This window comes from Pseudopipra pipra, chromosome 3 (genome assembly GCF_036250125.1).
Source record: "Pseudopipra pipra isolate bDixPip1 chromosome 3, bDixPip1.hap1, whole genome shotgun sequence".
NCBI classification, from domain to species: domain Eukaryota; kingdom Metazoa; phylum Chordata; class Aves; order Passeriformes; family Pipridae; genus Pseudopipra; species Pseudopipra pipra.
The window spans coordinates 67,044,840-67,068,545 of record NC_087551.1 but is presented as its reverse complement, the minus strand read 5'-3'; the positions used below and the strand labels follow the sequence as shown (position 1 = coordinate 67,068,545).

Sequence of the window (23,706 nt, the reverse complement as noted above, 5' to 3'; positions counted from 1 at the left end):
AATGCATTGTTGTATAAGATATTTAGCATGATATTGTGACCTTTCTCCCCTTTGACTTGTGCCCAATACCACCAATGATTTCATTGGTTTCACTCCTAACTGACCCTGGGACAATCAAGAGGAAAACTTCCCCACTCCAACCCCCAGGGCTGTGCTACTACAAACAATAATCCATGACAAAACAATATATAAATTTATGATTGTCCCCAAAATATTTACATATATTTTTTTACCAAACATTACCTACTCAATCTAGCTTCATACCTGCATTGGAAGGCATTCTTCAAGGAGGTGGAATGATTCTAAAACCATGAGTATAAAAAACATGGTATCCCACTTTGTCTTCATAAAAACTGTAACACAGGAAGATAGGAATGCCAGGAAAGATGGGCCCATTGGATCTGCCTACAGGAAATGGCCATAAAGAAAACTTGAGGAGGATTGAAGCATGGAAACTTCCCTACATTGTGACACTGCTGTGAGAGTAAGCTTGATGAATTCGCCCTGTGGCAAAAGGGAATAGGTGATCAGCACATGCATATTTCTTTTCCTCCCTAAAGAACAGGACTGTCCTTGGGATAAGGAATTAAACTATTTGGGATGTGCTAAGGAAGGCCAAGCTGCTCCACAGCTCAGTAAAGATGCTGAAGTAGTTATAGTAGGTCTTTGCTATTAATTATAGTCTAGAACTATATTCACTTCTCTCATGCTTATCTTTTTTTCTATATGGCATAACCCTTATTTTGATCAAGTAAAATAATTGTATTCTTTCACTTATTGTCAGGTAATGAAGCAATTGACCCATTGGCAGTTATGATATCCTATTTCCCCAGTGAGTGGTGAACAGTATGCAATCAATTTGCCTTAAAGCATCATATATCTATCTTATTCCACCTCAGAGGACCCAAGGCTCCGTAGGACATTCTTCCGGTAAGCTGTGTGGAGGATCTGGCTCTGACAGCTGAATTGGTACACTGGTAAAACACAATCTTGTATGCCTCGTGGAGTTTCCTCTGGTGAACCCAACTGCAGGTTGCTAGCAATGGGAAAATGGACAAAGGAGCAGAGTCCCTGGGAGGGCACTTAAGTAACTCCACCTTTATGTAAGCTAGAGGAATATAGAAGATGTTCAATAATGCTATGAAATGCTTACAGCTGCAAATGCCATGGAAATAAAAATGGCAATGATGATGGAGTATTTGAATAAATGAAGGCAGACCCAGAGCCTTGGAAAGTTACTGCTAACATAAAATATAGGCAACTGGGAATGCTTTCTCCTTATGTCCCATATATCATTCTTTCCTTTTGAATCATATCTTCCTGTTAAAAAAAAAAAAAATTGAAAGTGCACACAAAAGTGCTGTTGAGTGTAATAGAGTTCAGCCTTTAATACAAGCCAGACATAGTTACCATAGAGCCTGACACAGTTTGCACATTTGTGGTAAACTGAAACAGCTTGGGCATTCTGCAGCTCAGGATTAGATTGATTAAAAAAATATAAGCAATATGAGTAAGGGAGGTTGAGGGTCAGAAGCGAGAAACTTTTCAATCCTTTGACAGCTTTGAAAGGGATAGGGTCTTGATCCTTGTGCTGCCTTACTGTTAGAAAATAAAAGCAACAAGATATGAGCAGCAAAGGAACCTGGGATGGGAAACTTGAGAGAGGAGTGTACTACCATGAACAGAAGTGGTTAATTTCTTAAAAGTTTGAAAAGAGGAAGAAGGATTAATTGCATAGAAAACTACAGAGCATGTTTTGTAGAATGTGATCAGCCACTATTAGGCCACACACATATGCACACATAGAGCGGAACAGAATCAAATCTATTTAATAGGACAAGGGGACAATCATCCCGAGATGAAGGAGGGCAGATTTAGATTAGATATTAGGAAGAAATTCTTTGCTGTGAGGGTGGTGAGGCACTGGAACAGGTTGCCCAGATCGGTTCTGGACTCCCCGTCCCTGAAGGTGTTCAAGACCAGATGGGACAGGGCTCTGAGTAACCTGGTCTAGTGGAAGGTTCCCTGCACATAGCAGGGAGAATTAGAACTAGATGATCTTTAAGGTCCCTTCCAACCCAAACTATTCTATGATTCTATGACGCTATGAAATCTCAGCTATTCAGCAATTCCAAGGCAGCAAGGTGTGACATACAAAATAAAAATATAGAAATATTTAGAGTTTAATGCACTTAAATTTGCAAAGTAACTCTAGGGCATTTCATTTTCCATAGTAAATGGAAAAGACTGAGCTTTTCTTTCTTAGAACCAACTAGATGACTGCCCAGGGTGATATACCTGATCACAAAAGACAACTATGCCTCACCAAGACTCTTTAATTTCGTCATAAAACATGACAACTTCTGTCCTTCTAATCCCATGTTTCTGTCATATTTTCTTATAAACTCATCAAATAATTGTCACTTAATCCACAGCCAACATTAAAGAATCACACACACTAATTTATGGCTCATATACATTGTAGATTGAACAGTAAAATCCTCACACAGCTGGTAGCTGTAGGACATTTGGACTGGGTCACAGGACCCTCCCCATACAGAAATTAGACTTTAAGTGAATCTATAGTGTTAAAAGAGCAGCACTAAATAACAGCAAGGGAAAGTGCCATGGCTTATGTGACTCTGTACCAGAGCTCACTCGTCAGAGCCTCCTTCAGAGCCACGCTTGGTTTTACAGACCTGTTTCCTTCCTACCCCCTAAAAATTTGTTTTCAGCCAAAAACTGCTAATAAATGTAATGCCTTAAAATAGCAGTATAAGGTACACAAATGCTTGTAAGCTGTGCAGGCCCAGGCACAGTGCTACTTCTCAGGCTGCTGGTCTACTAAGTATTAGTACTATTAATGATTTATGTGGTGCCACTGAGCTGTGTGACGCTTCACAAACTTGTAAGAAGGCTGGTTCAGCCATAAAGTCAGAATAACTTCCTTGGTTTCACAAACTGAGGCAATGGGCCTCTGGGGGTGGTCAGTCCACCTGGAGGGTAGGTGCAGATCTGCTTGTGGACAGGACCTCCAACATGTTAAGCATTAATTTCACCTGGACTGAGACAAAAGGCATTACAAGAATTTTCTTCGAATAAAAAGACTTTTCCATCTGTCCTTCTGAACTGGGCACTGAGAAATGCAGCTTACAGCTCTTTCATTTGGAGAAGAAAGTCCAGTCGTTATAAACAGAAAACCAGTGTGGAGGTGCTCTTTTCCACTGCATCTGTGGATGTACAAGATTTTAGAGTAATAATGTGAAGATGAAGTAGAACTCGATAAGACCAATGACAGGAATTTAGGACAGGATGGGCCATGGATAGAGCAGCTAGAAAGATAATGATTTGCAGAAAAACAAAACCAGTCTTTCGCTATTCTGAACAAGTAGTAAATGTCCCAGCAAAAAAATAAATAACCTATGGTAAGGACTTACTAAAGTAATGAAAACAAGACCTACACCATATGTACTGGTAAAACCCCTGAGCACACATGCACGCACACATGATGCTTTTAGGACCAGTGTTATGACTTGAGGGAATGACAGAATTAGTCAGACTACAGGTTTTTCCACCTAGAAGATGCCTGAGATTCATCCATCTGCAAATGAAAGCATAGAAATTAAAAACATCAAGGAGAAACTTGATAAAATATTAAACAAGTCCATTTGTTTTCCTCTGACCCCTCCATTTTAATAAATAGTATTTAAAAAAAAAAAAGAGGTGTTTCAAATAACAAAAATAAGCATTTTGTTCTAAAAATGTTCATCTTTTTAATTCCAGCATTGTTCCCATCCCCCTTGGAAGGCATGAAATTTCATGCAAATCAATGCAAAACCAAGCATTAAATTGGAGTTCTGGGTTCTTTAACAGAAAACTGTTTTTCTGAACACTTTCCATATAATACTTTGCAGCTGTTGTGGCCAGACAAGTGTTAATTTAGAGGGAAAGAAAGAGCTGCCTTGGGAGAAGAGTGCTCTGAGTGAACAGGGGCTCTGTAACTCCCCAGTCCCATGGCTCCTCATATCCCGGAGCTCCCTTGATCCCCTCCCTCTCCAGCTCCCAAAGCTGCCACTGGGCTCATCCTGGCCACACCTGCACCCCACTTGGCTCCCAGCATAGCTACTCCCCCACTTCCCAACTCAGGTGGTCTCTCTTCCCTCACCCACCACTTTCTGTGAATATTTACTGGAAACATGTTTGCTTGGAGGAGGGTTAATCCTTTTTCATGCAGAGCTCCACTCCCTTGTCACAGGAAGCTTGTTCCTGAAATCATATTTTATTACAGATAAATAAAACACTGCTAAAATTAGGCTCAGAAAGAGAAATAGCAGGATTTCTTGGCTCTATTTTTTCCCCTGTGAAGTCATAATCTGTTCCAGAGAGCTGTCACTGGTCCTTCAGTTCCCTTGTTAAACTAGTGGTTCTTGGAGGCAGCTCAGATCCCTGTTTCTGCCAGGAGGCACCTTTGCAGCGATTTCAACTAGCATTTGTTATTTCTGATGCAGAATCATAGAATCATTAAATTTTGAATTGGGCTTGAAGGGACCTTAAAGATCATCCAGTTCCAACCCCCCTGCCATGGGCAGGGACACCTTCCACTAGACCAGGCTGCTCAAAGCCCCACCTAACCCATTCTGCAACACTTCCAGGGATGTGGCATTTGCTAAGACTTCTTCAGATATGCTGAATTCTGGTTTCAAGGCATGCTAACGATTGTCTCTAGTTGCCTCTAAGTAAAAATTAAGGCAACAATAGTGGCCAATAATACAAAGTTATTCTTGGTCTTTAAAAATGAACCTCTGCTTTAAAGAATTGGAGATATACTTTCTTAGCTGCCTGACCAGAAAGCAAAATGGCAGGTCTAATTGTAGAAGAAGTGATGTTCGAAGTGATGTTCAAAATGAAACAAAATCCTGCCTTCATATGTACACTGAAAGACTCTCAGTTCACTGAGACTACCCTTCAGGAAAGAGAGGTGTTTTTATTATAATACGTAGTTTGCTAAAATATCGACTCAGTGCTTCATGGATTATTACAAAGCAGTTAAAATGCTGGAATTATTGCAAGGAAATAGAAAATAAATAACATCAGTATGACTTTGTTGCAAACTGTGGTTCAGCTGCACCTTCAATGCACTGGAAATCTGGTATACTTCCCATTTCCCCTCATGCAAAAAATGATACCTGAATCCTAGACAACAGTTCAGGTAGCAACATGGATAAAAAAATTATACGAAGGAATACATCAGATGAGGAATGACTATATTAGGGGCTCCTCATATGACTATATAAAGGGCTCCTCAGCCTGGGGAAGAGAGGACTATGATGAAGATGTACAAGGTCATAAGTTGAGGGAGACACCAAGGATCCACTGTTTTGTGTTTTTCCCTTCCAGATCTTGGGGACACCAAAGGGTATGGTGTCAGGTTTGAAAGATGGTTGAGCACACCTGCAGTTCAATATTTTGGATGTCAGTAAGTCTGCATGGGTTAAAACAGAATCCAGACAAATTTACAAAAGAAATACCTCAACAGCTTTCAGATGCAAAGGAAATCCCCGAAATGCAGATTCACAGAGTATGAGTGCATTCCCAAGCTTCCTTCCCCTGTTCCCTGGGGTCCCTCTCAGCTATTGGCTGTAACCAAGATGAGGTCAGGCTAAACTTCAGTCTGATTCATTCAGTTTTATATACTTTTTAGTTGTATGTGTTTTTATGATACTGCTGCACAATAACAAAGTCTCCTCTAGACCAAGGCAAGCATTTTGGTTACTGACATGTTTTCCTCTGCAGCAGCAGCTTGGCACAGAGCACAGCACATCTGGTGTGAGCCTGGCAGCCACCTGAAGTGGTGCTACCTGTTCTGCCACCTCTGTGCCACCTACTCAGCTGCCCAAAGAGCTGAAAGGCCCCTTTGGAATGTTTAAATCACTCACAAAGTTCATTGACAGAGCTTTGATAAACCATTGTGTTTCCACCAGGCTTGGTTTCTGCAGCTCTAGGTGATGCATTGAGCGATACAGGCAGCATCATGCCTGACTGTCTTGCCTGAAGCAGCCAGTATCATAATCAGTCTGGTCCAGCTGGAGGCAATGTTTGCCTGAGAGTGGGGTGAAGCTCTGGCTTTGTGGTTAATCTCTGTGCCATGATAATGCCCAAAAAGAATCAGCGCATTATAAATTACAGCATTTGAATTCTGACCAGGATGAATTCATATTGCTGATGCATCCAGTGAAGCCAGAGAGCTCCCAGTTTATGCAAGAAGAAGGTGAGTTTTTACTCTAAAATCCCATATAAGTGGTTGTGGCAGAGAAGACAGTGACCACCAGCTTCCCAGCTACCTGCACATGTGGGTGTGACAAAAGCAAACTACCTACCTACATCGTCTCAGGGAGCTTCAGCTGCATGACTACAAGCAAGAAACAAAGCTTCAACTTCCTTAATTCTGAGCTCAACTTGTCTAGATTTAGACAAGACAAACCTTAGGGGCCTGGTTGATCTCCCTCAGGGATTGAATGAAACTTACAGACTCTGAGCAAGTATTTTCACAGGTAGCTGAGTCTTCCATGCCCAGGAATCCCTTCCAGATATTTTTCTTCATTACGTAAGCCTTTTCCATCATTTTTCCACTTCATACCATCTGATAAGTTTCTGCTGGTTTAGGAGCATTCTTGTTTTGTTCTTTTCTGGGCTGCAAAGCTGCCACTACCTGGTATGGAGGAGGGAGTCCAAAATCTGATTCCTGGCAAATAATATTCTGGTAGCTGGAACTTCAGTGGGTCATTTGCTTGGTCATCGCTGCATGTGCACTGCTCTAACAACTTAAAAAAGATTGATTGATTATCTTGAAAAATTAACATGATTATTGCTGAATTTTCTTCCATAAGAGAACAAGGCATATTGTATTGCTAATAGTAAGGCAGGATAAAAATCTCTATTCAGTTCTGGATGGTTTTCTCACATTTTATTCCCACTTCGAATCTGGTGCCTCACTGAAAAGCTTCACTGAAAAGATGATGAGATGTAAGACATTACTAGCTACTATGCATGTACGGACAAACACAAATTATTTTTATAGAAATAAAGCTCTTTGTTGTTTTGCTGTTGAAACACACTATCTATAATGCTGCTGCTTCTTTTGAGAACGCACGCAGGATCACTCTCGAGGAGAAAAGACAACGCAGAGAGAACCGTATCTTGCCGATACCACCTAAGGAGTCTTTCTGCTGTGCCTTTTGCAACCGGACCTGTCTATCTGGCATTGGCCTTTTCAGCCACCAGCGTGCTTGTTGCAAATGTGGTAGAGCCCTTCCCAAATCTTCATTCACAAAGCCTAGCCATGATGATGTTGAAACTGGAGTGGGTTTCCACTGTGGTTTCTGCTTGACCTTGATACTCTGCAGTGAGCACGTGCTATTTTGTTTCCTCTGAGAGCTGTTTCTGTGCTTCACTGCGTCACCACCAAGAACAGAAAGTGAAAGTTCTGCAAGCTTCTTTAAGCCGTGGGAGCTCCAGGACATTCAACTCTCTCTCATCCTTTTCTGACAGAGATTTTTCTCTCATCAAAGTAAAGGGAGGCAGAAAATGGATAGATTACGTGAGGCACTGGATTTCTGCATCCGCCACCAAACTGTTCTGGGTTACAGCATTGTGTCCCTGCTGACAGCTGCCAGTGAGTACATCTTCTCTTCTGTGGTGTTCAAGTGTCCCTGCAATTCTGGGAACATGCTGTATGGCTCTGTCTTCCTCATGGTGCCTGCCTTCATCCTCTTGCTGCTCGGCTACATGGTGAATGCCAGGACATGGCGCCTGTTGACAGGCACCTGCCCTCCGGAGAAGTGCCGTGACTGCAGCCCCAGGGGAACCTGTGCCCGCTACTGCTGGGTGTTGATACCAGTGACAGCCAGAGCCTCGGTGGCTCCACTCACCTGGATAGCCGTGGCCCTGCTCAACGCCAACTCCTACGTGTGTGCAGCCAGTGGGAACAGCCTGACAAAGGATTTCATCTGTAAAGATCAAGGACAAGAGTGCCAAAACCTGCTGTTCAAAATACCCTGTGATGAGAAGTTATCAACAAACACATCAAGTGAATTTCTTAGCCTTCAGGCACAGTCCCAGGTAAAGCCTCACCTCTCTTCTCCTCACACTCTGGGTTTTGACCCTGGCTCCTCAATGTATACTAGTGCCTGCTGGGGACTGTAAACAGTCCTTCTCTCTTACATTGCATAATATCATGTACCACAGGTATATGACTAGCAAAATTTCATTAGCAAAAAAAAGGTAACAGAAAAGCAATAGGTGTATATTTATGCTACTTTCTGGATTTGCATGTTTGCACTGTCATTTACAAAACCTCATTTAGAGTTGGGCAGGAAACCAGCCTAGAGACTGGGACTTTACACAACAAGTTTTCTTTTCAGTCAAGTTAGGTATGGTGCAAGTTCTTCTCCTTTTCCACATTTTAAATCTCTAAATATCTCAAACTTCTGTAAAAAGGCATTAGTTGAGGGGAACCTGAGATCACTACTAAAGGGGAAGCTGATGTCTGATTGCAACAGAGAACTGGCAAGTGAAAAAATAAGGACAGCTTCTTTGACTATGAATCTCAACGCTTGAACCTATTAATAATTTTACACCTGTATTCTACCAGAGTAGTTAAAATATATATCTATCTTGTTAAAGTTTCTTGTGCTGAAGACAAATTGCATGATCAAAAAATAGCATTTGTGTGTGGATTTCTCTGTTTGGAGTGAAATGAAACCTCCAAATTTTGGCAGCACTTCAATTTTGTTTCTACGTTTGTATGGATCTTGTCTTAATTCCAGTAGAAAAATCAGAATTTGTAACTTTTCCTCAGGAAAACATTAAGGCTGGTTAAGGAAATTAAGTTTATAAGAGTTTATAATTACTCAGATTTTTGTAAGTTCCTGTTTAGTACAAATGCTTATTAAAATTAAAAAATGTTTACATTTGTTAAATATTTAGCATGCTCCTTCTCCAAGAAAGAGGCTGACAAGGAGCAAACTCTATACCATTGAATTCAGATAGGGTAAGAAAGGAGAAAAATCAAGGAAGAATGGCTGTTACTGATACTGCAATGAAATCTAAAAGAAACATCCAGTCAAACAAAAACAGAAAAAGTATGAGAGCATTTTTGTTACTGACTTTTTAATATCTAATCTACTGTCTACAAAATTAAGAACCAAAAAGAACACCAACTCCTTTTTCTTTAGCACTCGATAATTTTTCATTTGAAAAAAAAGTCATCCTGGGATAAAAGGGGATGTTGCAGGATCTCTGCCTGGAGCTTCCAGCTAAGTACCACTTAAAGGACAGATCAGCATCTACTAGGACATCTGGTTTTGATGGGACCTCTGAGACTTACCTAAGGATGTTTAAATCGTCTATAAAACAAAAATGAATTCCCATATTCTATAGCCAACTCTGTGTCCTGCCTACAAAATGTACGGGACACAACTTTTCCTGTGTCTTGTGGCCCCTGTTTGTTTTTGCATGCTCAGGCATCAGGGAGAGCAGTTACTGTCCACAATCAGATAGAGCACAGTCAGCAGGAGGTCTGATTTCAAGCATGAGGCACACAGGGTGATTTTGCATCCCCTGTACCATAAATCTTGCAACCGGACATGTCTATCTCGTATTGGCCTTTTCAGCCACCAACGGGCTCGCAACAAACGTGGGTAGAGCCCTTCCCAAATCTTCGTTTGCGAAGCCTAGCCATGATGATGACCATAAATCTGACCACAACTGGAGAAACTCATGGTCAATATTTTGCCTTAAAAGTTAGGAAACCTGGATATAACTGAGAAAATAACTTCAGACCACCTTCTCTTTTCTTGATATTTATCCTTAATCCAACAAGACCAGCTCAGGGGCACAGAAGCTTTGTATGGCTGGTTGAATTGTGTGCATGGAATCCCCTTTTTTGGCAGCAAGCAGACAGTTACATGCACTCCAGGGAGTGTCTTTGTTTACAGTTTTCATATCTTCTTCAATGCTATTTTCTATACTCCTTCATATGACCACGCAAAACCACCATTAACCTATCTCTCTTCTTTCAAGCTGATAGGGTGGTTCCTGATAGCCACCATCACGACTGTGGCACTGATTTCAACATGTGTCAGCCACTGTTGCTCCCCGGTCAGCTATCTTCAGCTCAAGTTCTGGAAAATTTACTCAAAAGAAGAACAGAAACTCTTTGAGATCAAAGCCAAAGAGCATGCAACCAAGCTGGCAGAAATAAATATAAATTGCTTTTTTGAAGGCACTGACCCAGCAGCATTTCATACTCCCAGCAACAAAGACTGGCAGAAGATTTCGTTGTTGTATACATTCAATTCACAAGAGCAGTATTACAGCATGATACACAAGTATGTGAACACAAACAGAGGCAACAGCGCCAGCTTTGAGGAAGACGGTCAAAATCCCACTGTTTTAGGATTTGTTGATGAAACAGATGCAATTGATTCAGGGTTTTAGTGAAACAAATCCTTTGCAATCCTGGCAGTCTTTTAACCAGAAGAGTCTTATTCTGTATTCCTCTGTGCTGAAATCTATGCAAACGTTATGTAAAAGATGATAGTTGTAACCCTCAGCAGATTTGGTTTTAAATAGACTTTATTACTTTTGCTTAAATACATTTAAATAAATACATCTGTCACAATGGGACTTTTCATATGTTGTTGTTCATTAAGAAGAGCCATATGTTTAAAATTATCAGCATTCGAAAAGATGTCAGCACATACTATGTCAGATTATTACCAAACAGCTTAAGGGCACTTGGCAGCTCGAGTGACAATACCAAAACTTATCAAAGAGACAAAACGAATGGAAGATTTGATCAGAAATTCAGCTTAGTTTATTAGCTCTCACTTGATGAGCTTTCAGTGCAGCAGAAAGATATTTACTTTCAGTCAATTAGTTGCTCAAGGCAAGAACAGCATCTTTGAAAATCTGGGAAGCAATTACCATTTTGGAGCTACCTGTGCATAACAAAGGGGTCCATAGAATGATTTCAGCTGCATATCAGTTTGAATTGCTGACCAAATAGCTTCCAGTCATTTTACCTCTATGTGCTCAACAGCTTTGGGAAGTACCTATGAAGCTAAAAGCTCCCATGGCAGTGAATTTTCATTACCGCTGCCTGATCTTGGTCACCTTTTGCAGCAATCCTTCATAATTATCTCTACTGCTAATTTCCTGTAATTGTAAAGCTCTTTAATGGAAAAAAATAGGCATTTGAATGAATGCTGCAGGGAAAATACACTAACATTAAACTTACCATTTACATTCTTCCTTTTATTTTTCTCAAAAGGACTTAATTCCTATGGGATTTTTAAAAGATATAATCATACGTACAGTGTTTTGGCCCTGGCATCAGTACCTAAGCTATTTAAGCTACACCCAAGCTACATTTGCTTGTCCCTGCCAAATACACTATTTAACTTCATCCAGAATGGAGTCTATCAAAGTGTAAATTAACTTGTTTTGAGGGATTAGGCTTATGCATAACATGACAGTGTAAGTGAAGCTTATATATTAACAAACATTTATAGCACAACCACATACTTAAGGATATTATAAATCTGTAATCCATATTAGCAAATAATAATATCCTTATCAAAGAACATCAAGTTATAAGAACAAATATATTGATTTTGAGTGAAGAATAGCAAAGTTCAGTTTTCATCTGAAAAGCTTTTTCCTAAGACAGCGTTTAGGAGAGGTGAGTCAGATCGTTTGGTCTGGGCTGTCCTATTACTCTCAGAAATCCTCTCTTTCTGCACAGTAAACTTGGAAACAATTCAGACAGACAGAAAGGAATCCCAAGAAGTTATTTGTTATACTCATTTTCCAAGGAAGAAGGAAGGGAAGAGCCTATTTTAACTAGCTGAATATAATGAGGTTGGAAGATTCTTTCTCACTATAAACTGAAAGTATAACACATAAAGGGAAAACAAGATTTAATTATATATGTAGAAAATAATTTTTAAAATCATTCATTTTGTCACAAGCACTGACTTGCTCAGTGCTCTTTTCCTTCCAAGAAACTTAATGATAATAGAGTACCAACTGTCCAATTTTGTTACTTGTGCCTTCATGAAGCACAGTTCAGTTCAAAATGTTACCTTTTACCTCTCATATTGAAGACATAAAAGATAACTTTTGGCTAGTAGGATGTTGCTGGAAAAAGTAAAAATGGCCTTATAAAGAACATTTTTTTGTGGTCAGCCACATGTCCGTCTTAGCCAGCTAGATATAAGCAGCAAAAACTGCACCGAGGGCTCCTGTACTGGCAGTGAAATCAGACAAATTCCACAAGACCTTTTAGCCCTGATTTAAAACAACAACAACAACAACTCCCCCCCCCCCCCCAAAAAAAAAAAAAAAAAACAAACCAAAGCAAACAAAAAGTATAGAAACTTGTTACTGGCTGTAACACATTGTTACATGACATTGTTACATGTTGTAACTTCTTACTGGTAGCAGATAACAGCAGTTGGGTTGAGACCAAGGCTGGTTAATGAATAGCTTAGTTTTTGTTCTGTACAAAATTGCTCTCTTAAAGCTCCATTACACTTTGCCACCACTGTAAGACACTGTTAAGATATATGAAGGGAAAAGGACTATCATGAAGATTACACAGATCTGGGAGGAATGAACCCTGCAGACCCCAAGGTAAGAGATGCCCCTCACTTAGCAGGAATAAGAGGTAAACAGACCGAGGGAAAAATAGGAGAAGAGGGTGAAAATCACAGTGATAAAATCAGGGTTAACTCTGGGCTTCAATGAACTTAATTGTTTGTACTTCAGTTTAAAACAAGTGCTTTGGTGAGGAGAAGGTGAGCTGGCTTAGTGGGTAGGGTATCGTGCTAGGACCTGGGGTTTTGTCCAACCCTCATCTAGATATCTTGTGTTACATGGAAAACCATTAAACCTTTCCTGTAACTCAGGTCTTTGTGAGGCTGCTCCTTCTCTGTTTCCCAGTCATGTTGCGGTAAAAAGTCCAATGCCAAGGGGAAGATGTTCAACAGCTGATGGTGAAGGTCAGGTAAGACCAGACACAATGACCACCAAACCAGTTGTGTGGCAATCTTAGAATTTTCATTCAAGTTTCCTTAGGCAAGTACAGATCTAAAGTGACTACACATGAGATACATCATGCTTTGTTCAGTTTGATCATAAGATGAGTGCTCTTGAAGAGAGGGCTGACATGAAAAGGCTTGGAGCAACACAAGCTTTGTTTGCAGTTGTCAGAAGGCTGCAGCCTGCTGTGCTCACAGGACTGAATATGCCAGCAAAACTGCATATGGGGCCTGGAAGAGCAGTAAGGAACCCAACCAGCTCTTGCCATCAGTGAAGCTGCATCCCTCTGGGGTATCAAAGCAGCAGGATGTCCAGCATGGAGGACAATGAATGGCAAACCACTACACATCGAAACGTGCACCTGTGAGCGACACATGGCATACAGCAGCCAGAGCAGATGAATTCTTTATACCTAAGCATGCACAGCCAGGGAAATAGAGCACCTCTTAGCAGCCAAGCTTTGAAATATTACTGAAAAACAAAATGGGAAAAGGTCATCATCTTTGTCTGAGAACATTTGATGTCCAAATGAATATTTTGCATCCAGCATGCACTAAATACTGAGACAAAACTTGCATTAAGCTCAAGAGCATGGTTATGTGAGAAGGAAGGGCAGGTCATTTTGATCATTTTAATATCTGTGTCATGACAATTAATATTGCTCTTCCCTGCCCTGCCCCTCCTGTTTACGGCCCAGCTGTCTTCACCTTTCAACCAAGTGGCTGGTGCAGCTGGATCAGTGAAACCATTTTTACCCTGCATGTCTTCTTCTGAAACAAAAGCCACAAAATATCCTCAGCAAGGGTTTCTCCCAGTATTTCTTTCATTTATTCCTTTTGTGCTTTCTGCCTTCAGGCTTCCTTAAAAATGTGATTCCTATTTCTGTCACAGCATCACCCTTCAGCCTGTCCTGGAGGAAGGTGACTTCTGCTTCTAGGTGAACCTAAAAAGAATCAAGTCTGATCAGTTAAGCAAAGAAATCCCCAGTTTTCCACCCTCCTCCAGTATAAGAGCTTTTTTTCTCTCTCTCCCTCTTACCACAAGAGGACTCCCTTTTTCAGGTTTCATAAGAAACAGATTTCTAGATTGTTTTAAAATGTCTTTCCCAACTCAGTTAAAAAAAAGGAAATTTATATGCACTAGGATTTGTATAATACATTACTCTTCATTCCAGTGCTTTGCTTTCTTCTGAGAACCTAAATTGTATACTTGATGATTTTGTGATCATAGAATTTCCTGGTCACATACTAAAATTTAAGATATAATACTTTTGTTAATTAGTCTTGTATCAGATACCATAACTCTGAGTCTGATTTATATGCGTAATACTTGCTCAGGTTTATTTTCTCTTGAAATATAAAATACATGCCAAATTAGTTATTGGCAGTAACATAAAGCAGACCAAAAGTAATCTCCTAGAAAAAGCCACAGAAGCTCTACTGCTCAGTAACTTTAAAATTATGCCCTCTATTTATTATTTTGTAAAAGTTTTAAATTTAAGAACAAAATTTGGAATGCCATCTGACACACTTCTGATGCTTTGATTTTAACATTATATTTATCCACAGTTTGTTCTCCCTTTCAGCAGGTGCTGCAGTTACCTGAGAATATTACCTATCTGCATATATTTGAATCTGGGGTGAGTATTACTGGCTACAGCTGTGGAGGAAAGTGCTATAGGCTCAAGAAGCAGTGGAGGAACCCAGCATGCCCCCATGGCTCTGCATATTACATGTCAGCTGGCTCCCCAATCCCTCCTGGCTTTTGCACCCAAGTCAGTCACTGAAGAGCCAGGCAGAGACAGTGTGGAGGTGAGCCAATCTGTGTGTTTCTCTACCTCAGGATCCAGGGTCAGTTTGGCCCTCTTTTATTTAGATATAGACATTCAATCTGAGAGCTTAAACAATACTGTATTTTCATTTATCTGAGCAGGTGGGAAAGCACAGGCTTTCCTGTGCCTCTGTGAATTAACAAAGAATGGTGAAAACAGATATGCACTTCCTTACCATTTCCAAGGCACCTCTAATCACCCCACAGAGGAGGTTACAGTAGCAAAGTGATGCTCGTTCTGCTGGCAGCTCCTCCACAAAGTCCACTAGTGGGTTTTTGTCCAGGATTAAGGAGAATTCATTTCCTGCAGCACTACTGCAACTCACACTAGGGGTGATCCCAAGGTACGTCTTGAAAGCAACCTGTAAAAGGATGAAACTGTTGCCTGAATCTGCTATATACAAACCAGAGGTGAAACTTTAGAATGCAACATCCTGTACACTAGTTTTGCTCCAGGAAAATAGGGGGAAGGGCCAGACAGGCTAGAAATCAAACTGGATTTGCCTTTTCTGTGTTCAGCTTGAGCCAGCAATGCAAAACCAGAGTTATGTGATGCTCCAGGGAAACACAACAGAAGGCTGTCTGTTCTGTCTTTGATGTTCCTACATTTACAATCCCATACAAAGTGGTTTTACCATTATCACTCGTTTGCTTTTAGTCTGCTTTCAGTCATGTTATACTCCCCTGGGACCATTAGCATTTGTATTAGGTCCTTCACTACATTGCCACAACTTTTACCATCACAGTTCAAGATCTCCTGCAACTGGTGTGTGTTTTTACTCTGATCTCCATCTGCAGTCACAAAAACAACAATAACCCACCAAGAACACGGCTGTCAAGACTGCGAACTTATTTGATTGCTTAGAGCATTGCTTGCTTGCTTTCTACTACCGCTGAATGTTACTGTAAATGTGCAACATCTGCTCTGCTGGCAGCGGGGTCCGTTCTGCAGGCAGTGACATCACGGCATTATCTCGGCAGTGCGTGGGCAGGCGGGCCAGCAGCGGGCTGCTCGTCCTCGGGAGAGCTCTCCCCTGCTGCCAGCTGCTGCGAAGATAAACTGTCTTGGTTTTTACCTCCTTAGTGAGTATCAGACATGGATGGTTTCCAAACAGTCCTAAAGTTCTTCATCGACCGGAAAACTGCTATAGGTTACAGTTTTATGGCACTGCTGACAATGGGAGGTGAACGTGTGTTTTCTCTTGTTGCTTTCAGATGCCCTTGCAGCGGTGAAAACCTCAGGTACGGTTTGGTATTTCTCTTCTCCCCAGCTCTTGTTTTGCTAGTTATTGGATACTTCTTGAACAACAAGACCTGGAAACTCTTTACAGGCTGCTGGGTGAATCCCAGGAAAATATTCCCGAGAGGGAATGTCTGCCATTTCTTTTACGTCTTTGGACAAATCACTTTAAATGCCCTGGTCGCCCCAGTGATGTGGCTTTCTGTGGCTTTGCTCAATGGGACTTTTTACGAATGTGCCATGAGTGGCTTGGACACTCCTGCCTACTTAAACGTGGTTTGCAACAGAAAATCTGAAAAGTGCTTTGGAGAGCTACACATGGTAGCCTGTGGCAAAAGCTCCATGCCCTTTTCAGAGAGTGATGAACTAAGACGAACACTTCAAGCACAGTCCCAGGTAAGAAAAATTATAAATAAAGAGCATTATGCAAATTGTATTGCTGCCATGATTTATCCGTGAACGATCCTAATGTCAGATATGTTAAAACCATTGGTTTCATGTAAACAGTGTTTTGGCAAAGTGCAGCCTTGCAAAATACAATCCATCTTTCAGTTCAGTTTGAGCTGTTGCATACTTCCTGAGGGGCCCCACATACTTCCTGAGGGGCAGTGTCAATAAAACCAGAAAACTTTAAGCTTTCTTCCTGAACAGAGAGAGCTCTAAAGAGATAAAAATGACTGAATTGTTTAGGAGGCTGATTTAACAGATGTCATTTCATTAAAGAGGTCTGTTCCAATAAAAAATTCATGCTATACTATCTTATTTTAAACTATTGTAATGAATGCACATTGTACAATATAGAAGAGTGTGATAACCACATTGAAATCTTAGGTCACTAACAGTAGAAAGATACTGGGAAATAAGATTTTTGACAGACTTGTGACTGCCTACATAATGTGTTTATGTTTGTGTTCCTCATATTCGTGATGCCAGATGTGAGCACATTTTTGTCCTGCTTAAAGGAAAGAAGAAATACTAACATAAAGGAAGCAGAACACGCAAAGCTGAGATTTTATTACATTTTACAATATTTGTGTAATACAGTTCTGCTCACTGCTTTGTAACACAAATAAATTCTGAGACAAAGAAACAAAGCAGTGGACGAAAAAAAAAGCCACAGAAAAGGAAAAACACTGTGGAGCCAGGAAGTTTTTGTCAGGCAATTGTATCCATCTGGAACAATTTCCTCCCCAAGAGCCAGTTTTATTTTCAAGTCCTCATGCAAATAGGACTGGAATGCAGACAAAGCCTGCACTGCAGACAAAGCAATTTATTTGGGAGTTTTAGAAGGAAATAATAAGTAGTGCTTCAGAATTTAAGTTGTATGCGTAGGAAATAGTGAAAGACCAGTGACTGGGTTTGTAGAGTGAGAATACATGACTTCATTTTCCAACCTGCAAGAAAGTGAAAATCTGCTAAAAAGAGCAATATCTCAAACACTCATAGAAATCATCAGTCACTACAAAGTGATTGGGAAAAATAAAAGAAAGCTAAACTATTCTTCCCTACCAGTTCCTAACAAGAGTTGTTTGTCAAGCTTCTCTGTTTCACAGCTTTCCTTGAGGAAACGTTCTATATTCCCTCAGCTAAATACAGATTTTTACCGGTGGTTATTTTTTTAACATCAGTGCAAGAGTTCACATGAGAAAGGTTGCAGCTCTCCATTTCATCACCATTAAAGCATGGGAAACAAGTTCCAGTTCATATGGGTCTCTGAAACCTAGAATAATTTTTCCACACTGGAATATTTTCCACTGTTTCTAAACAAGTATTACATTTTTTTGCAAATGTTACACATTGCAGTAGAGTAGATGAGTAAAACTATTGGCTAGGCCAGTGGAACAAGGCATGAAAAAATTGTCTTCACATCTCTGCTCTCCTTAGAGGAGAACGTCCCATAATAACAATTTCAAGCACATTTTTCCATCATCATCCCTTGCTGGGGTAGCTCTTTCTTTTAAAATGTTCTTAACAGAATTTTGTCAAACTCTGAAGCTCCTACAGAAAAAAAAAAGCTAAGTGATGGTGCAAAAGCATATTTCAGCAAAAATTAAGTTCTCTGAAAATACAGAAATTGTTTCTAATAAGTGTGTAGATGAATAGGGTTCAATTCCGGTGCTAATGCAGACCTACCAATGCACATAATATTTCTTCTTCGTCATGCCCTCCTGGCATTCTCACAGAATTGGGCAAAAAGGTAATTTTTAACTGGTTTTAGGATAAAAATAACTTTCCATTATAAAGGATTGATTCATCAAAGTCAAGAAAGGTTCACAATAATAGCATAGATTCCACTGAATATTCTGCTGAAAGAATTGGGGAACATTTCAAATTGGGGAACATTTCAAATTGGGGAACACTTTAAATTTGAGAGCATCTTCTATATTCCTGTTAGTTAATGCAGTTGTTGCGTTTGAGGGTTTTTTTTTAATTAAAAAAAAGTCAGAAAACAATACATCTAAGTGAGCTCACAATTAAAAAGTTGATTGATCTGGGACAAAAGGTCACCCTTTTTGGTTTTGTATTTCATCATGATTTAAAATTGTCTTAATACTAATTTTTGTTGGATAATTTTATTTAACGCTTTCAGGAGATAGAAAACTTTTTACCATCTAGTGACTGATATTTTATTCTCCAGATGCACTTTTCTCTTTGTGTGACAGAATACGGAGAGCAATTCCAGTACTCTACATGCCAGATGGTTACGGTTTTGCAATAAACTCTCATAAAAATTCTCTCTAAATTACTCAGATACTACTGCTCTCAGGTCTGCTCTCTTTTCTGTATAGCTCTATTCAGCCATTACATTATTTGATAGATCCTTTAGACCTCTCATAGATTTTTCTTCACATACAGTCTTCTAGTTGAGGTCTGATTTGAAATCATCTGTCTCTGAACCTGCCACTGCCATTGCACTGGTCATATCTCTTCAGGGATCTGTTATCCAAGTTCCTTTTGTTATAATATGGTCTAGGGAGGCAGTAAGACTCCAGTATGAGCCAACTCTTCCAGACTGTTTCACCTTACACTGTAAAAATTAACCAGCTTTTGCCTTCCTGAGAAAAAGACACTAAAATGAGCACTTTTGAGAAGTCTCAATCTGATGGATTTCTCCTTCCCTTCAGTCCCCGTATGGATGCCCCATTAACATCAATGCCAGCACCAAATGCAAACTGGAATGAGATGCCTGCAGCAGGGTTCCAAAAGAAGCAGCAGGTCCTCCCTACAAAGTGTGTTCACTCGGTCAGACATTCGTGATTTAAGTAGCATTTTCACTTGCGTCTTTTTAACCTGAAACTCATTTCTTTTGTTTTCCCAGATTTTAGGCTGGTGTGTGATAGTTACCACAGCCCTTCTCTCCCTACTAGCCACTTGCTGTGCCAGCTGCCAGTCAAAAGTCAGTCACCTCCAGCAGATGTTCGGGAGAGTGTACGAGGGGACGGAGAAGGAGCAACTGGAGCATATTTTCCAGCTGTATGCCACCAAGCTGAGTGAGCGAAACCTCAAGTGCTTTTTTGAAAACAAGGAACCAGAACCGATTTCCCTGCCAGCTTTTCAGGCATGGGAGGATGCTTCCCAGCTTTACTCTTTCAGCAGCAGCAAACAGCATTATAGCACAATTCACAAGCTAGTTGAAGAAGGCCAGAAAGGAACCAGTGAGGAAAGGGAGACAACGCTGGACTTTGTGGAAAGAAGGGAAATACCATAAATCAATTTTCAGCTTTTTTATATCTTGCTAAAATAGCATACTTCTAGCTGGTTTCATCTCTATTTTTTTTCCCACAACAGTCTCTTTCTTCTTCATCATGTTCCCTTCCAGTAATACACTTGCTCCAAAAGAATGGAATGAAATTATTTCCCTATGTGAGTGAAAAGGCTGTGGTCCTCCATGTCACCCAGGGTTCATGCTTTACTAATGTCACTGGCTGACAGCAAGGGCTGACAGCAAAAAGAGATGAATAATGACTTCTACAAGCAGGTTTTAACAATATCCCATGTAAAAGGTGTTATAGCATTCTCTATGTAAATCAAGAGACTACCATTAAGTAACATCATTTAAAGTGTGTGAATATGATAATAGAAGATGTGTGTGGCTTTCTGACAGCCCACAGAAAGTAAAGGTTTTCCTTCCAAGTCATTTCCAGGCGAATTGTAGGTACAGCCTTGTTTTAAGGCACCAGCAATCCCTCAAGACTTCTCTCTTTGGATATTTTGCCAAACATCTTCTCCATATTATCTTCTCCAATTGAGAATTTCTGTTTGTATGGGTATCAAGTTCTAGTTTTGAGTGGGTTTCAGGCACTAGGTGCAGCCTGTAGTGCTATGTAATACTGTTTGTACTGGGCCTACAGCTAGTGTACAACGGAGGGCCTGGAATGGAAATTCCACTTTTCAAGACAAGAAAATATTTTTGCAGAAGACTGATTTTCATTTTTCTGAATATCTTAGAAAACTTAGTGTCAGGAGCAAGAAGAACTGGCAGGTGAGGCAACTGCATAATCAGTGCCTCTGACAAACGCGTTTCACCCCAGAGCTTTACCTCACCCACTTGGATTTCACCATGTGGCTCTCACAGAGGGTGTCCATCCAGAGTATTCTCAAACACTGTATAAAAGGAGAAAAAAGTTACTTTCCCTGGGGTGTCTGGGCAGGCTTTTACGCAGCATTTTACTGCCAGTCTCTCCGAGTCTGCAAAGAGTCATATTTTTGCTGTGCTTGAGTCAAGCTCTTATCAACAAAACAGGGTATTCTGCCCAACAAAACAGGGTATTCTGCCCAGCTGTTCTCATACTCTCTGTGCTTCTTTCAGCAGGTAAAAGTATCTACAGGCATATACAGACAATTACTCTTTATGAAATAAAATCCAAAAGCTAATTCCACTGTCTGCTCAGAATTTTTTCTGTATGTTTTGAATAACCTGTGACCTTTCAGACAATGTTTAAACTACTTTTATCTCAGGTGATTCACTTAGCAACAGACTTAGAACATGTTATACACTCAAATGCTGCAGCTGAAAGCACAGATGCAACACTGCCAAAATGAAAGTCACAATAGCAGACATGTCTGACACTATTCCTGGCATATACACTGGGTTCCTCTCCTGGTATAGCATCCACCTACTTCCAGGGTATATGACCCTTCCCGTTTGTCTGGTTTTATCTTTCTTTATGAGAGCTGCTCCAACATCTTCTGTTCAGCCCCATTTTACCTCCTCCCCACATGCAAGAGGAGAGGAGACACATCCTGCTGCCTGGGCCAACCTTTCTTTTCCAAAACTGTCTTTCCACCTCCTTCCTCAGTGGTACCACAGAAAACCAAAGAAAGTAGAGACGCAAAGGGGATGACATCAAGTAGGTTAATAAGTTGATCAAGGAATATGGGAAACATGGATTGATGTAAAGATAAGGCCTCCATTGTGATATAATATCTGGGACACCGAGTCAAAAGCTTAGCTGGTAGAGGGAAGGGTGGAAGGACAGAGTGATCCCACTCAAGGCTTTTGGCATACTCTTTTCCTTTGGAAAAAAGCTCAAAGCTCTGCACTTGAGAAGTCAGGGCCATATGAAACAGCAGTGCTTCCCTGCCTAATCTTCTACTATGGAGGAACAAAACCAAGGTGCATTCTCCTCTCCTTATCCTTACCCTGCTTCATGTTTGCAGGTAATTCCTATTGAGAGTGTCTCCCCCTCCAAGACAGCTGCTGAACAATTCATGCTGCAGTGTGTGCCTGGTAGAAGCCCTCACTGATCCTCATTCCCAGGGCTGTGTGACTGTTTTATCTTACAAAAATGCCTATGACCTAATGCAATTTCCATGTGGATGCTGGAATACTTCCATAAAACCAGACAAAAATAAAAGCAAGTTGGACCCTACATTTTCAACTGGAATCTGTTTTTGGCATATTTAACCCTGTCCTTCAAGTTGCTATCGCAAAAGCTGTTTTCTATCAACATTGTCCCTAAATTCAGCAGCTACCATGGTAGCTCAGGATGAGACAAAGACTACTGTCAACACTATCCAAAACAAACTGAAGAGAGAGAAAAAAAACCCAACAAACAAATCCAAACAGCAGAATCAACATTTTCTGCTGCAAAACTTAGATTTTTCATTAAGTCTTACGTCCATCAAAATATGAGTACACAGGAAACTTCTGCTCAGTTCTCTGTGCTCTGTCCCTCAGTTTACTTATTTCAATTTTCTTAACTCTTCTTCCACTACACATCTGCTGCTCCCTCAAACTAAAGTATTTGTTATAAGAATAAAGACTTTTTAACTGTGCTAAGCCATCATACGCTTTCAGTTTAGTTTCAGCTATACTTGGCATTACGGTATGATATATCTGTCCTAATTCTATTGTTTAAAATTTCTTGTGTAAATGAGAACTTGCATACGTAAAAGAAGTAGCTGGTTTGCAATGGAGCACCAAATTAGGGCAAAATCACAAAGCTATAAAGTGAAAATTGTGAAAACATCTTGTCAGGAAAAATAATTGAAGTACATAGATAAGTAATTCAATGAACAGATATGAATATTTACAAAAAAACACAGGCTATGACTGGACATTAATTACTTCAAAACTACCATTTACAGCTTCTCAGAGAGTAAAACAAAGGTCTTTTCAGTCTTTGTGACTCCAAAAGACTGGAAAGAAAATTGAATGAGCTGTTTTAAAAGTCGTAGCCATAAATCTGTTTCATTTCTATCTATGAAATGAAAGAAAAAAGAATATTTATTTAGACATGTACACAGGCTTGCCATCAAAATTATGCCCATATAAAGCAAAATCTCTCTTTTGAAAATGATACTACCAGCTCTATGAAATTATATATTGTTTAATGTCAAACAAGAAATCTATGCAGTCAGAATTAAATACGTACCACTGACCTTTTCCAAAGTCTCAACCAGCATTCCCTCTCTCTCAAGCAGCAAGAATAAAATTCATTAACATTTTGATGATGCTCAAACACAGTCTAGAATTACCGAAATACTTAGGAAGCCACTAACTTATCAGTCCCTTTTTACATACTACTGAGGACTTTTCACTACAAAATGTTGTACGCATAAGTAATGACAGAAAGTAAGTAAGTACTTTCACTTTAAATAAGTGAAAACCATAATTTCAAATGGCATCATAACAAGATTAAGGAAGGACCAGAATTAATCTGCTTAGAAGGGAAAAGCAGCCAAAATAATATTTCTCCTAGCACACTTTTCATTATTAGTATTTTTCAGTCAGTGTTTGGTAAGGCAAGTTGCTTTACAGCAGCTGATTCCAAAGTTTTCTCATAAACTTTTCTTTATTCTTTACAGTACAGCACTTCATTTTTCAGTTTACTGTCTACCACTTAGCATAGCAACCTGTTGTAAGCATTTCTCTCTTACTGCTAAGGTCTGAAAAAGAACATCTAACCACTTTGTAAATTCTGCTAGCTTCTGTCAGACTTTCAAACTGGCCAAAGGACCTTGTGTGGCAGCACCTTCCATGACAAGGGGAATCACATCTCTTGTCCTACAGCTCTGGGCTTGGGGGT

The 23,706-nt window shown here is 40.1% G+C and overlaps 3 protein-coding genes across 6 annotated transcripts in view; 2 read left to right on the top strand and 1 right to left on the bottom strand.

Moving 5' to 3' along the window:
- Positions 1–7,465: 7,465 nt before the first annotated feature.
- CALHM6 (calcium homeostasis modulator family member 6) lies at positions 7,466–10,693 on the top strand. Its single transcript, XM_064649710.1, has 2 exons — positions 7,466–8,118; positions 10,081–10,693. Exons 1-2 carry the CDS (start codon positions 7,585–7,587, stop codon positions 10,495–10,497), a joined length of 951 nt encoding a protein of 316 aa, XP_064505780.1. The 5' UTR covers positions 7,466–7,584; the 3' UTR covers positions 10,498–10,693.
- Positions 10,618–23,706, bottom strand: part of TRAPPC3L (trafficking protein particle complex subunit 3L) — a 21,334-nt gene continuing 8,245 nt past the window's right edge. Inside the window, exons 4-5 of the mRNA XM_064649716.1 lie at positions 15,111–15,296; positions 10,618–14,047 (exon numbers count right to left, since the gene is read on the bottom strand). Of these exons, the coding sequence (XP_064505786.1) occupies positions 13,928–14,047; positions 15,111–15,296 (306 nt within the window). The 3' untranslated portion in view covers positions 10,618–13,927. The remainder of the gene's footprint in view (positions 14,048–15,110; positions 15,297–23,706) is intronic.
- LOC135411725 (calcium homeostasis modulator protein 5-like) overlaps positions 15,422–23,706 on the top strand; it is a 24,648-nt gene continuing 16,363 nt past the window's right edge. Inside the window, exons 1-3 of one of the 4 annotated variants that reach the window (XR_010429267.1) lie at positions 15,422–16,017; positions 16,150–16,176; positions 19,494–19,624. Coding sequence is in view for 2 of the 4 variants with exons in the window: in XM_064649712.1 (XP_064505782.1) it covers positions 16,031–16,570; positions 19,494–19,883 (930 nt within the window). In the remaining 2 variants the exon portion in view is untranslated. Of the gene's footprint in view, positions 16,571–19,493; positions 22,048–23,706 lie in introns of those variants that run through there. The other 3 variants (XM_064649712.1, XR_010429266.1, XM_064649711.1) reach the window with 3 other exon arrangements.

Coding starts and splice junctions, on each gene's coding strand:
- CALHM6 (XM_064649710.1), top strand. CDS start 7,585: ATGGATAGATTACGTGAGGCACTGGATTTCTGCATCCGCCACCAAACT. Junction 8,119..10,080: donor GCCTTCAGGCACAGTCCCAG/GTAAAGCCTCAC, acceptor TCTTCTTTCAAG/CTGATAGGGTGGTTCCTGAT.